The sequence below is a fragment of the Castor canadensis genome, chromosome 11 (assembly GCF_047511655.1).
Source record: "Castor canadensis chromosome 11, mCasCan1.hap1v2, whole genome shotgun sequence".
NCBI classification, from domain to species: Eukaryota; Metazoa; Chordata; class Mammalia; order Rodentia; family Castoridae; genus Castor; species Castor canadensis.
Window position 1 is genome coordinate 69,377,966 of NC_133396.1, and position 15,036 is coordinate 69,393,001.

Here is a 15,036-nt window from a genome sequence, read left to right on the forward strand (position 1 = left end):
ACCATGAGGGTGCTAACTCATTAACTGATTGCTCCATTGAGTTCATAACTGAATTGGCTATTAGGAGATAGGGCCTGGTTGGAGGAAGTAGGACACTGGGGAATGACTATGAAGGGAGTTTCTTGTTCTTGGTCCCTTCCTATTTGTCTCTCTCTCTGCCTCCTTCTCTGCCATGAGGCAATTTAAAGTCCCCACCATGTTCTACATTAGCACACAGGGGCCCAGAAACAGAGTCAAGTGACCACGAATGAAACCTCTGAAATCGTGAACTAAAAGTAAATCTTTCCTCCTTTAAACTGTTTGTGGCAGAGCACCTGCCTAGCAAGTGAAGTCCTGAATTCAAACCCAGTACCACCTAAAATGTCTGATTAACACACCCCATTACCCATAGAGAGGACCATGAGGATTAAATAAGTACCCTGGGCAATTTCCTATGTTATTCATAGTAGCTATAAATAAATTCCCTGCAAACACTGAATTAGTCAATACAGAACCACTGGAAAACCAAGCTTTGGTTACATTTTTGTCAACCAATCAATATATAACCTTTTTTAAATGTGTGTTCCAGGTGAAAAGACATCTTATTTAACATTGATAAGTCATTAACATCGAACACTGTAACTCACGCTGGAATGATGTTTGCCTGACATGTACTTTCTCCATAAGGAACACCATGGCTTTATTGGACTTAAGAAACAACAGATAGCACCTCTGTGCTTAGTATGGGGTCCATTCATGAAAAATGGGGAAAACAGGGCATTAAATCGACAGTGCAAAAAACTCTTGTTTACAAAATTAGGCTGAATCAAGAAGGTAAAGCTTCTCTTTGTTCAACTGCACCTGAGAAAGAACACAGTTGAAATACTAAAATGTTTTACCACTTTGTATGGCTGAGAGTGAATACTGACTTGGGGAATATAGTAAATTTTAGCAGGTAGATGAGTTTGCAAATACAGAATTCATAAAAAATGAGAATTAACAATACCATGAAAGCAACTTTCAAAATGGCAGAGTAGGGCTGGGGATATAACTCAATGATAGAACTACATGTGCAAAAGGCCCTAGGTTCGATTCCCAGAACTGACAAAAACAAAAACAAAACAGTATTGCTCAGCTATAACAACAATGTTAGAAAATAATCACTAGCCATTTGAGAGTTTACTGTGTGACATAAGCTCTTCAAAGCATTTGTACAGAAATTAATGCATTTAAAACCCACAAACCCTCTCAGATAAGAATAATTATATGCTTTTTACAGATGAGGAAATTAAGGTACCAAGTAAAATACTTTCCCTGAAGAAAATAAATCTCATACCAACTTTAATAATTAACATCTAATTAGCATTTCTCAAGTTCTGCTATGGTTTGACTATGTCCCCCCAAGGTCATGTGTTGAAAATTTAATCCCCAAATTCAGTAATCTGTACACCTCCAGAAATGGTATTTGGAGGTAGGACCTTTGGGAGGTAATTAGGACTGGATTACATTATGAGAATGGGGCTCCCTTCATAACATTGGTGGCTTTATAAAAAGAAGAGAGATCTGTACATTCACACCTGCTTGGTCTCACCATGTGCTGATATCTGTCACAGTATGATATAATAAGAAGGCCTTCACAAGGTGCCAGAACCATGCTCTTGGACTTCCTAGCCTCCAGAACAGCGAACTAAATAAACCTCTCTTCTTTATAAATTACCAATCTGTGGTGTTCATTTTTCTGTGGCAACAGAAAACAGACTAAAGACAAGGTCTGACAAAGAATCTCAACTTAATCAAATTCTAGCCAGGCTCCTCTGAGCCCTCATCTAAACTAGACCTCAACCTTGGCCTATAAAGACTTCAACTAACACTAGAATAGTTTCTAACAGCTCAAGGCCACATATCTGGAGTGACCCTATCCCTTCTGAAAATGGCTATGTGAAAAAATTCAAGATTACCAAAGCTTACTATTTGTTGCACCAACATGAGGACAGGTCCTCTGTCTTCTAGGCTCTGAGGGAAGACAGACTCCTAACTTTGATAACTGCCAGTAAGCAGACATCATTGGCCTACTCTCATCTTATTGATATACCCCTTGTAATTTTCACTTCCTTGCCTCTCCTGAGCTTCTGTTCACCCCCTCTGGGTACCCTCTTTCTCCCTTTAAATGAGCTCTCAGTCTCTTCTATACAGTTGGAAGCTGAGCTCTGCTCACAGTGGACTCCCTATTTACCTATTGCAATAGTAGCCATTGATGAGAATCTGTCCTTACCATCCTAATGAGTGTCTGGTTTTGTTTATCTTTAACAGTTCCTCAGATAATAATGGAATAACTGGGATTTATGCCCAGGAAAACTGGTCCAAAGCCAACATCCTCAAACCACTGTGGCATGAATAGAAGCAAATTTTCTAACACTTTCCAAGATACACATACTACACGATCTCATCAGTATGGTCTCTCACATAGCTATTCTTTCATCAGATATTTTCTGTGCTCCCCAAAATGTCAGGTACTATGTTAGATACTGAAGGGACAGAGAAAATAAGGACCTTTAGTGGCCTGTGTGTAATTCACTAGCTGTGGAAAAGTAAGGTTCCTATAGGAATTCCTGAGTAGGAACATCAAAAGGGGTAAAGGGAGCAGGAGTGCATAAAACACACATACATAAGCACAGTTATGAAGCACATGAAATCTTTCAGAAAACCAGGCTATTTTTAAGGCTGCTCAACATATAGGAAATAGTAACTAGCACAGGATGGCAAAACAAAACCCTGTGTGTTAACTCAAATGTCTGAATTTTTTCAGAAGTGCAATGAACAGTTCTTGACTGAGTCAAAACAGAGTTCAACTATAAGTAAGTGTGGATTTTCAGAAAGTTAACTCTGGGGGCTTCATGGGGGAGAGACTGCAAGGTATTACAACTGGAAGTAGGGAGACCCCAGCAGTAATCCAGATAACAAGGGCTCTGGGCTGTCAGGTTGTGTGTAGAGGAGGCCCATGGGGCTGAAGGTGATGCCAGGTCTGCTTAGGAAGAAGCTGAGTTGCCTGTCACATCACTGGACTACTATGTGCCACCTCCCACCCCAGAGTCATATTCCCTCCCTCTTCTGCACTTTCACTCTCTTATCCCATCTGCAACACTCTTCTTGCCCTACCTGTCCAAAATAAGGAAGTGATTGAAGTATTACCTTTCCTAAGAAACTGTCCTTAAATTACAGTCTCTCAATAACCTTTCCATTTCTAAGGGATATAATAAATATCCACTTAATAACTTGGCAGAATTACATACTGAAAATCAGTTCATGTACGTGGAAAAGATGCATCCCTCTGATTAACTGACTGCTTCTTTGTACCTGGGATACTGCTGTGTAATTATTTGATTTTCTTTTATATCTACCACAAACTTCTTAAACATTGTAGGTCAGCAGATGTTTGATAAGAGATAAGCAACCTTTACAAGCAAAGAACTTTTATCAGCTTAGTTATTACTTTAGATCAATTTCTTGAACTCTTTGTCTTTCTCCACAGGTCATTAATAACATTTTATACAGCATCAACTAGTTTTACACCATCTAAAACTCAACAGAACAAAGACGTAATTTCATTTTACCTCCAAGATCTACCATCTCAGAAAAAAACAAAAACTGTGTGACATCCAATTCTTTCTTTCCATCCTCAAATCAAATTCTAACTGCTTTATGGATTCTAACTGGTTCTCAGTCTTAAAACTGAAGGAAGAATCTCCCATTTTTACCCCTTTATTTCTGATGCTAAAATGTCTACATTTCTCCTTGAACCCTTGGAGTTCCCACAAAATAAAGACATGTACAAAGAACACTATATAACCCATTCTTTAAGGAGATCCAATGGGAAATTATTCAATTCCAATACATTTGTAATTGATGAGCACTGAGGAGACCCAGTAGAACAGAACATTGTTTTGACATGGGATAATTTATTTGCATGTAAACTGTACAATACATAGAGGATGATAGTGCTTATATTGTTTAATTTCTTTTTATGATCTAGCACGTTGTGACAGACAGGAATACTCATAATTAATAAATATGTAATGTGTAAGATACAAACATAATTGTCTCATATCAGTACCTACCAAATGCTAGGGCTTTTAAAGATCGAATATTACTCTGTTTGCCTTTCAAGTTATTTATTCACAGTGAAAACCTGCTAACACTTTCAGGAAATGAAGACTTTCAGTTAAATGAAAAATAAGCTTTTTCATTTAACTTCAAAAGCAAAGAATAAGTTAAAAACTGGGTGGAAACCAGGTAAACATGCTACACACCAACCTTTAACTTAATGTAACATTTTTAGAGAAAATAATCCATATTTAGTTATTTACATATTATACAGTGTAAAAGAGTTTAAACAATAGTTCAAATACTAAAGGATAAAAAAATTAAAGTCCCATTTTAGTTTGATGGCATACTTCTTTAGAAAATGCAGATTTTTCAAGGCATATTACTTGAACTTAAAATAGTCAGCAAGTGCTGGATGAGGTAGCATATGCCTGTAGTCCCAGCTACTTGGGGTGAGGGGAGGCTGAGGCAGGAAGATGCCAGAAGTTTGAGGCTAACCTAGGCAACATAGCAAGTCCCCATCTCAAAAATTATCATTGCAATCTAAAGGATATAGTATTATTTTTAATTCCATTAAACTATCAATAAATGCATTCAAGTAGCTATATTCCTTTCTTTTCACATATGCCAACTGTATTTACTTTCAAGCATCAGAAAACATGACAGCTGTCAAGTCCTTAGTTGGAAAAAGGCTTTAAGAGTCATGTGCTTCTTCTAGGGATAAAGAATACTACAGGGACAGAGTAATATTCAAATTTCATTCAATAAATTCCAGTGAACTTCAATTTGTGAGAACAGGTGCCTAAGCACACACCTGAAGGAAAAACTAGAGGAGGCTTTCCAACTCTGCTGCAGCTGAGCTGCAGTTCTGGGATTCTTGCAATGTGACGACAGAACAAGGCAAGCAACATGGATGGACTGGTAAATCTTATGTTTATCCTTCATACAGAGCAAACTAGCTTAAACTCTCTTCTTTCATTCTGCAGTGGTAATTTACAGAGATACAGAGCTGCCATCTAGTGACTAAGAAGAAAAAACAAGCCCCTTTGCATGAAAATTGTAAGCTTTTTGTTTCTTTCAAGTAATAAAACACTGAAATTAACACAATTTAGCACATCAAAGTTACAGTAAAACCTTGAAAGCCAGAGATATAGGTGACCTAATACACCTATATGCCTCTCTAATGTGTCCTCACATTTGACTCATAAATGATAGAGTGCACAACAGCTTTCAAAATGAATTTCTCATTTCATCCACTTGATGGTTCTGGAATGCAACAGTACTAAACGGTCATATGGCTACTACCCACATAAAGGTAAAATATTTATCATAGTAGAGGTATAAAATCAAACGCCTGTGCTCAAAACTTAGCTTTACCCTTCGCCAAGTTTGTGGCAGTAAGTATGTTATACTTGACATCTATAAATACTCTTTTCTTCTTCAGTTAAATGTGAAATTATAGCAGCTAATTTAAAGGATTATTGTAAGTATTATATAAGTTAGTACAGTAAAAGCATATAGGTAAGCTGATAATTCATTCTGGTTTTTCGTAGCCTCTTTATGGCCAATTACATTAAGCTCCTATGAAATATATCCACACCAATTAAGAAAGGACCCAGCCAGCAAAAGAAACTTATGATAAAGAATCATTGATTTACAAAGAATATTGACTTATGATACAGAATTGGTGATGTACTTATAGATTGCTTAAACTCAACTGTTTTCAAATATTGATACTCTGATTAATTTATCATATTTCCTGTCTTCTAGACACTTCATTGTCAACAAAGAAGGATAAGATACAAAATTTATCTAATCTATTTCATCCTTGAATCTCTGTTTTTAAATCACCATTGTTATCAGCTTATTGCAATACACTTTACCATAGTCCGTAGCTTGAGAAAGAAGATATAAGCATAAGCATATATCTTAAAATATTGCAATTGCAATCTTAATATAGAGAACAATGCTGCATATCTTTTATCATTGCTATTATAAGAACTTCTTTGTGGGATTTCTTTGACATTATCATATGTAACAGAAAATTCAGTCACAGAATTTAGAGATGGACATAGAATTTAGAAAAAATCTAATTATATTCTTTCAGATAACAATTTAGCCATGTTTGGGGGGAAATATCCAAAAATTAATCAGAGGATAGCTTAAATGCACTATTTTTCTTGATTATTGCTTTTTTTCGCCCTTTTTACCTTTCTTTGCCTGATTCACCATAGGCTAATCATTGCACTTAATAACCATCTGCTCATCCCAGCTTGCCTCTCCAAGTACCCCAGGTGGTATAGGTCTCTTCTCTGACAAAAATATAAGCTGATAAAACTTATTTTTTATGATACTATCTTTAAGAGTAGCTTCACTAATAGTCCATCTAGCTGTATTTTTATACCTCTGTTTATCCTCCAGGGGGAGCACAACTTTCACGTTTGATGTAAACCTTTTTTCGAAAAGGGAAGTCAGTTTATGCTTTGAAGAGTTCTCATAGATCACCAATTCTTTAATTTTACAGAAAAGAGCACTGTGTCTTAAATAATCTACAGATGTCATTACACATTAACCAGAAAAAGATCTGGGTGAGATCGCTCATTTTCTACCCGACCACACTCAATAGTTTTCATTTTGAACATAGTTGCTAAGGTACTTTCAAAAGCACAGCTAGATGAAAGTATAAATAAATTAAACAATTAGTTTCATATTGAAAACAGAAATTGTTATCCATAATACCATTCCATACAAATATTTCCTTTCTTGCCATTTTTTTTTACATTAAGTCCTTTTTGAGTATGGAAAAAGCACACAAACTTTGGCTTCTTTAGTAATAAAAAAAAAAGGCTCTGGAAATTAAACACTAAGTAATGTTTCACTCACCAAAGCAATTTAAGAATCTCAGGGGCTCAGTAATAATACTTGTAATAGCATGCACAAAGACCTGAGTCACATCTGAGCATGGTGAAAAAGCATCTTATTTGATTTTAGAAAAATAAAAAAAAAAATTAAAGAGTGTTCATGGGCCTATTTGACCAGGCACATCTCTGCACAAACATCTCCAAAACTGACATTTCTTGTTAGCCCTAATTCTTTGACTGTATAAAATGATGTAGCATTGAAAACCTTATAGTTGTTTCCATCTCAACCATGAATTTCTTTGCACAATATAAATGGAAGAAACCACCTGCTTCTCCCTGACCAGGCTCTGGGCAGGCTCAGGGAAATGAAGGCAGCCTTGGAAGCTGGGCAGATGGGAAGATAAATCATGGGGACAAATATAAGAGATGAGAAGTCTGCATCCTAACACAATCTTACCTGATGGACAGCATTTGGACATTTTTTCGGACTTTCCAAAACAGCAGATTGAGATTCTAGATTGAAAAGGAAGAGTTGGTCAATATCTTAATGAACACATGTTCTCATTTCCTTAGTCAAAAAGTAAAACTTCAGTGAAAGATATCTTTAACAATCAATCATTTAAAAACATGTCTCTCTGCTAACTGTATTAATCCATTATGAAAATGTGATGAGTTTTTGGAATATATCTAACATACCTGAAATGACATTCATGTCATTAGTTATTTTAAAATCTGGAATAGCCATATGCGCTTCTCTGCACTTCAACCACAATAATTTTTCTCGATTGCTCATTTCTGTATTGTGCCAGCAAATCCCTAAGACTTCAATTTATTATTCACTAAAGTGTGTACATGATGGGAACCACTTCAATCTTGAAGGATGGGATTTCAAAAAAGCCTTAACTATTGACAAATTACCTTTGATTTCAATGAGATAATGAACAGTGTCACCAAGATGGGATTCTGAAGGGATTCTGCATCTTCAGTCTTTTTGTCATTTGACATTCTAAGAGTCAACAAATTCATCATGCTAGAAAACCTGAGGAATAACCAAGTCTGGGCTTTCTGTTGTTGTTTGTTGTTTGCTTCTTGTTTTGTTTAAGCTAAAGGGTACTTTCTGTTAAGTGAAGCTTATATGCAAATGTAAAAACATAAAAATAAAAGGGATTTCAGGAATTCCCAGTGCTCCATGGATCACAGTCTGCAAGTCATTAGTCTCTTTCACCATCTGTGTTTTAGAGAGAAGCCCATGGCCAGTAACACAGGCAGGTGGTGACAAAATAAGGCTGGAGGTTTGTCTCCTTGCTCAGCTGTCGTCAGACACTAAAAATGGCATAGCAGTCACTGTTCATATCATTTGCACATTCCCAATCTAACGGAGTTGTGACTGATGCACATGACAATACTACAGAAAAACAAACTGCACAACATCACTGTTCAGCCACACTGAAAGTTTTCATTCTAATCAGATGAATGTCACAGTCTGGACACAGGCCAACAGTTCCTCCTGTTCACACTTCCTAATCTCTCTAATGATCTGTGCCTTTCCCCACTGTGCTCCAAACCACCCTGGTGTACTTCTCACCTGCTAGTATACCAACCCTGCCCCCCACAGGGCCTCCAAAGCCATAGTGGCTATTGTCCCAGCCACAAAACTCATTCTCCTTCCTGATCTCTGTGTGACCCCTTCCTTGGCTCCTTCTCTCAGGACTTTGCTCTGGCTCCTCTGGACACTCTGTTTGATTTTTTATTCTTTTCTTTTTTGTGATGCTAGGGTCTTGCACATATTAGGCAAGATGAGCATTTTATTTAAAGAACCATCCTCACACCTTCCCAGTTCTTAATTTCTCCATGGCACAGTATGTATTCCATAATTCACTTGTTTGCCTACTTTTTATCATTTCTCTTAATCCATGTTACAGTTTGGATCTAGACTGTCCCCCGAAGACTCACGTGCTAATGGTTTGGTCCCAGCCAGTGGTGTCACTGGAAAGTGGTGGAAACTCTAGGAAGCAGGTGAGGTGGAGAAGGTAGGTCACTGTGGGCATGCCCTCCAGAGGATAATAGGACCCAGTACCCCTTCTCTTACTCGCTCTGCCTCCCACCAACATGAGGTAAGTGGCTTTGTTCAACCAGGTGCTCCCATCATGGGTACTCTGCCTCACCACAGCCCCAGAACCAATGGAGCCAGTGACCATGAAGTGAAACCTCTGAAACCATGAGCAAAAAAAAGTCATTCTCCCTTTAAATTGATTTTCTCATGTATTTTGTCACAATAACAGAAAGCTGGCTAACACTCCACCAGAACACAACTGTTTTCCCCTGTTGTATCCCCAATATCTAGAATAGTACCTGGAAAATAGTGGGTACTTAAAATATATATTGAATAATTATAGGAATAAATGAAACATCAAATTTTGTTAAGCCAAGAAACTTGGGACTACCATGAAAAATGGAGTGAAGTGGTTAGAGAAACAGAGCGAAGATTTTATGACAACCAGTATAGATACTACCCTGCCTTTAGCTACTTCCTGAATTTCAGCTAAGAGTGTATCTTTCAAAACAAAAATCACTGAGAATACCATGCAGTCACCAACAGATGTCAGAATTATTGGCCTTAAAATACAACCATTTTCCCAGACAACACTGCATTTAATTGCACTCATCAAAAAGGAATTCTTCTGTCTACTAAGAACTTAGTACCAGAGTTAGGTAAATCTGAATAGAGATTTTTAACATCATAGCTAGTCAACAGTTAATAAAGCAAATTTTACATCCAGAACACTCCTGCTTTCTACTGTTTTTCATCACTTCCAAATCCTTCTAAATGACAAACTCAAGACAAGTGCTGGCTTGACACACATAAAGGAAGTTTCTCTTCCTGGTCTTTCAATTTAGACACTGCAGTAGAGCCAACTGGTTTCCTAGCAACACACTAATAGTTCTGTCCATCAGAAATGCATGCAATGCTTCCTGCCTTTTGTTTTGTAGTCCTTGACCTGGTGACCTGTCCAAAAGAGCAAGCTTATGGATTTTGATGGTCAATAAGAAAAAGGGCAGCTAGCTAGAACAATGTTAGAAAACAATATTTACTAGAAAATTGTCAGCCAAGTATTCTGAACCCCCACACCCAAGTTCTCAGCTTTCCTCTTTCTGGGAATTAGACATTAGACAAATTAGACAAATTAGACAATTAGACATCTTAGGTATTTATATACTGCTGAATTCTTTTCAAGTACAATTGTGTGTTATGATTCATTCAGCCAGAAAATAAGCACATTGTTTTCAGGATTTCCACAGAAAGTTTTTCTGCCACATTTCTTCCAGATCTCCTTCCAATATGTGTGAATATACATGTTGTGCATGTGTGTGTGTATATGTGTGTGTGTGTGTATTATTTATAGTATGTCTAATTATAATGTTTTTTTTTCCTTCTAGGACTTTCTGTACCTAGATCATTTTTCTAAAATCAGTCCTCTGCTATCTGGGACATTCACATTTTCACTGAAGAGTAAGGGACTTGACTTTTCACAGATGAAATCAGAATGACCAAGACTCTATTTGTGTCTACATACTTTGCTTCTGTCCTCCATAAATTTGAAAACTCAAGTTAATTAACTCTTTGATTTTGTGTAAATCAATTGAATGACTTTAGAAATTTGGTATTTGAGGCCCTAAAGTTGTCCAGGAACTGTTTCAGGACACTCACAAAAACACTCCCTCCAATCTTACATTCATGTGCTGAGATGATATTTTGTTTATTTAGATCTTTTCCAACAAAATTCTTCATTTATTCACTCAGATGTTTAAGAATATACTACATGCCAAAAGGTCTTCAAATGCAGGGCATCTACAGGAAGATGTACATATAAACAGACAAATTATAATACATAAATAATTCAAATGATACAGACATGAATAAAATGTCATAGGACTCCAGAAATGAAAACAATCATGGGTGAGTGGTTGGCTGGATGCATCATATATGTAAGAGAGAGACAATGAAGAGAAAACAAGACAAATGGAATGCTGTCTTCTTATCAATGCCTTCATCACCAATAGCAATGGAGCACATCACTTCCTAAGTCACCAGCCTCTTGTCATACATTCTATAGACTTCCAAAGGTCAGTTTATCCACCGTAGGCCCATCTGCAAAGACAATATCAACTAGCCATGGAGCCAGGAGGGAGGCAAAGGATCTACAGGTAGCTGTGGCCCTTATGCATCTCACTGGTGAGAAGAAGCATGCAGCAAGACTGCACCTTGGCCTCAGCACTTCATATTCATATAAGGAAGGCTCAGCACTTTCTAAAATACATGAAGGTGGAGACAATATAGTATAGAGAGGATCATGGGAAAACAACAAAGAAATACATGGGAAAGGGAGAAGAAGCAGTACCACAAGTCTGAATTAGCTGAACATGTGAATTAGTAAGCAATTTCTTAAAAGAACTGGAAGAAAAAAGAGGGGGGAGAAGGTTCTTGATTTTCTAAGATAGACTTCAAGAAAAAAAGACATTAAGCTTTTTTGCTTTCAATTAAAATTGCCACTTACTGCAATTACTGGTTTTAACTATGCCGTGACTACACCATAATGCACGGCAATCAGTTAAGTACAAGCAAATACCTTACTACTAACAATTACCTTATCATTGGTCACATTAATATAAAACAACATTAGAGTCCATGCAAGGCTTTTTTTGTAATACTGGCATTGTCACTTTTATACAACTGACTTTCTGAGGAGAGGAAAAGAGGTGGTATGAGTCCTTGAGAATGATAGTGTTCCATAAAAGTGTCTTCTCAAACAAATGCCATGGAATAACAGCAAGAAAAGTCCACTTTAAACAAAAGAATATTCTATAGCTATTGCTATCAACTAGAGAAAAACGAACCACCAACTTAAATTACTCCATCATCCCCTTCAAGAAAGCATATTTTAAAAGGAGAAAAGTTATTATATTTTAAATTGCTTACTCTGCATTTTATAAACTATGCTAAATAATGAAGAAAAAATAAGTTATAAATTTTCAGTATCAAGTCCAACTACCATCCTCAAACTGTAATTCAGATGACCATTGTCAGTCAACTCTCAATCAAGTGCTCCTCTAGTATGCCTAACCAGTAACAGAAAATGTTCTATAACTTTTTTAAAGTACCCTAAAATTTTAGAGTACAATATAGCTATTTCAAGTAGAAAACTTGAGAAAGACACAGTAGAGATGAGAAAAAACATCAAAGTATCACCCTAATCAATGATACAAACACAGCATAGGAATAATTGTTAAAAGGGCTCTCAAAAAATTGGTTAATAGTACTACATCTATACCTATCAATTTCTGAATAAAATTTTAATGTAAACAAATAGAACAGTAAATAGTTATACTGTTATAACAGTATATAGTGGGATCAATGTTTTTAGTTGTGTTCTTTTTCTTTTAAAACTAAAATTGTTGTTATAATGGTGCTCTCATGTTAGAACCCTCTCAGCTCTGAAGATCTATGCATCAAGGTACACTACTTCATCCCTCGATCAACAGACCTCTGTTTTTTGATAAACAGTCTTACATGGAACAAACTTTCTACATCCTATCTTTCATTTGTGGTTCATTCATGGAGTCTATCCCACCTAATGAATAGTAAGCAGTGTTTCAAAACCACTCAACATTTTAAAAGGGATATACAGAATTAAATGTAGGCCCCAATTCAGTGCCCTAGTGGAAAGAAAGTGTAAATACATCTGTCCCCAGAGACTGGGATGGAAACAGGAGAGTGGGTTCCCTTTGCAAAACTTCAGGCAAGGGCCTGGAACACCTTTGACACTGTGACTCATGACCAAGATAATGACATGAAATAATTTTAATAATAACAGCACACACACTGAGCCAGACACCGCATTCTGTATTCTAAGGCTTTACATGAACTCATGCAATCCTCATTATCATTTTATAGATGAGGAAACAAGTACAGAAGCTGGAAAATTTGCCCAAGAATACAAAGCTGATCATGTACAAAGCCCAAATTCCATGTTCTTATGATATGCTTTTTTACTACTGGATCCAAATGAAGTCTCTAACGGCTATCTTTTGTTATTGAGTCAGTGAGATGGTCAAAATTCTCAACTCTAAAACTTGTGCTAACATTTAGGAAAATCTGGTGTAGAAAAATCTGTGAATAGCAACGATGCCCTTCTACTTACTCTTAACTTCTACAAGAGAAGTCAATATTTATGCCTGGTCAGCCCACCAAGAGGAAGTTGGGCATTTTTTAGGTTAAAGTGGAGAAAAAATAAGGGATACAACAATCAAATTCCATGAGGCATTCTAACACAAATATGACTGTCAATGCTGTATGATTCCCTAGATTCTGGTTGGAAGTCATCCTTCTACTGAACATCTCCAAGTGACATTGATGTTTCTTCCCAACCAATAACACAAATAAGAGAAACAGAGAAAATTTTTAAAAAATGTAACGAATAAGAATTACATCTGAATGCTGTCCAAATTTTTAATTATTTAAAACTCAGATTTAATAAAAGCCGTATTTCTATTTTACTTTTGCCAGTTATCTCTATGGCAAAGAAAATAAGAAAAGCACAAAGAAAGCAGAAAGTGAGGCAGTTCGGAGAAAAGAGGGCCATAGGCAGGAATGGCACTTGGGGGCCTTCAAGATTCCAGCTTGATGTCTGTAGGTAGTGGCTCTCAAATTTAGTACATACAGTAAGTACTGGAGAATTCCGTGTCCTGTTCTCCTACATTCTTACTCAGCAGTCTTGAACACAAGCATAAGAATCTCCAATTTCACAGGTTTCCCAACGATTACAACTGGGATACCTGCAAACTCACTTCTGAGTAAGCATTGCAATAACATGTTACATTTCACACTCTCAGAGCACTCTTGTCCCATGTCCTACCTGTTTCAGCATCCTTGGGCCTGTGTTCTTCATCAGGAGGTCTTGATGGTGGCCACATGGATGGAGCTCGCCTAGGAAACTGCCCTTCTGTGTAATCCAGCGAGTGTGTGGGTTGACTAACTGCAGCCCAGGTATAAAGTTGATCTTGCTATATTTAAAAATAAAACAATTGTAAATGTTATTAATTCAATCATAAAAATGGGTTTTGACTGATATATTGCAAAATCATTTCTGGTATCCACATATAAAATATTAAAATAGCACTTATATACTATCAATATGAATCTCTAAGATACAACTCTCATCTCATAACCATACTTATCTCAACTTCTCCTCTGTAGTAAAATCTAAGTCTCTTTCTTTGGAGGAAGACAGGCTACATAGGCCTGCTGAGAGTTATTATAAGGTGAGACAGTCCAGTCACTGAATTAAAGAACTATCTGAACTAGCAGCATTTTCTGCCAATTTGAATGTGATGTCCTTTTTCTTTCCATTTTTTTTTTTGTCTTATCAGACAGGGTCTCCCTAAATTGCACAGGTTGGCCTCAACTCCTGAATTCAAGTGATCCTCCTATCCCAGCTCCTCAGTAGCTGAACTACAGGCATAGGCATAGGTCACTATCCTCAGCTGACGCCCCTTTAAAAACATGAAGTAAAGCCAGAGCACAGCCTGAACTTGGTCACCACAGGAGTGATAATGGCTTCTTTCTTCTACAACAAAAGGCCAAAGAAGCCAACAAGGTTGGAAACTGTTTGAGAGAGAAACCATGAAAAAGTAAATGAACCTGCCAAGAATAAGAGAATTATACAGAGATCTTCTGGCAAAGAGAGGCTTTTCCAGTTGCAGGCCAACAAACCTGGACAAAAAGAGAAGGCTCCTAACTGCGTCCAATGCCTGCCGGGAGACAAGGTGGACACCGCATGGCGGAGGGCAGCTGGAGGCCTCTCGTACCTCTGAAGACTGCACATTAGGACTCCAGGAAGGCAGCAAGCTTGGTCATTTTAGTATGCACATACTCAAAACATGTGAGCCCTATTCCCGTGTGATGTTTGCCTTGCTCAGGGACACTGCCATAACATTAAAGCAAGGAGAAAAACAGTATAGAAGGGATGAATGCAAAGTATTTAAAAATTTTAAAAACACTGTGATCACCAGTGTGAGTCCATAAACTAAACGAGTT

General features: G+C 37.1%; 1 protein-coding gene across 3 annotated transcripts in view; it reads right to left on the minus strand.

Annotated features, from left to right (window-relative positions):
• Positions 1 to 15,036, minus strand: part of Fmn2 (formin 2) — a 338,855-nt gene that overhangs the window by 235,516 nt on the left and 88,303 nt on the right. For all 3 annotated transcript variants that reach the window (XM_074047221.1, XM_074047222.1, XM_074047224.1), the window contains exons 3-4: positions 13,856 to 14,003; positions 7,399 to 7,454 (exon numbers count right to left, since the gene is read on the minus strand). In XM_074047221.1, the coding sequence (XP_073903322.1) occupies positions 7,399 to 7,454; positions 13,856 to 14,003 (204 nt within the window). The remainder of the gene's footprint in view (positions 1 to 7,398; positions 7,455 to 13,855; positions 14,004 to 15,036) is intronic.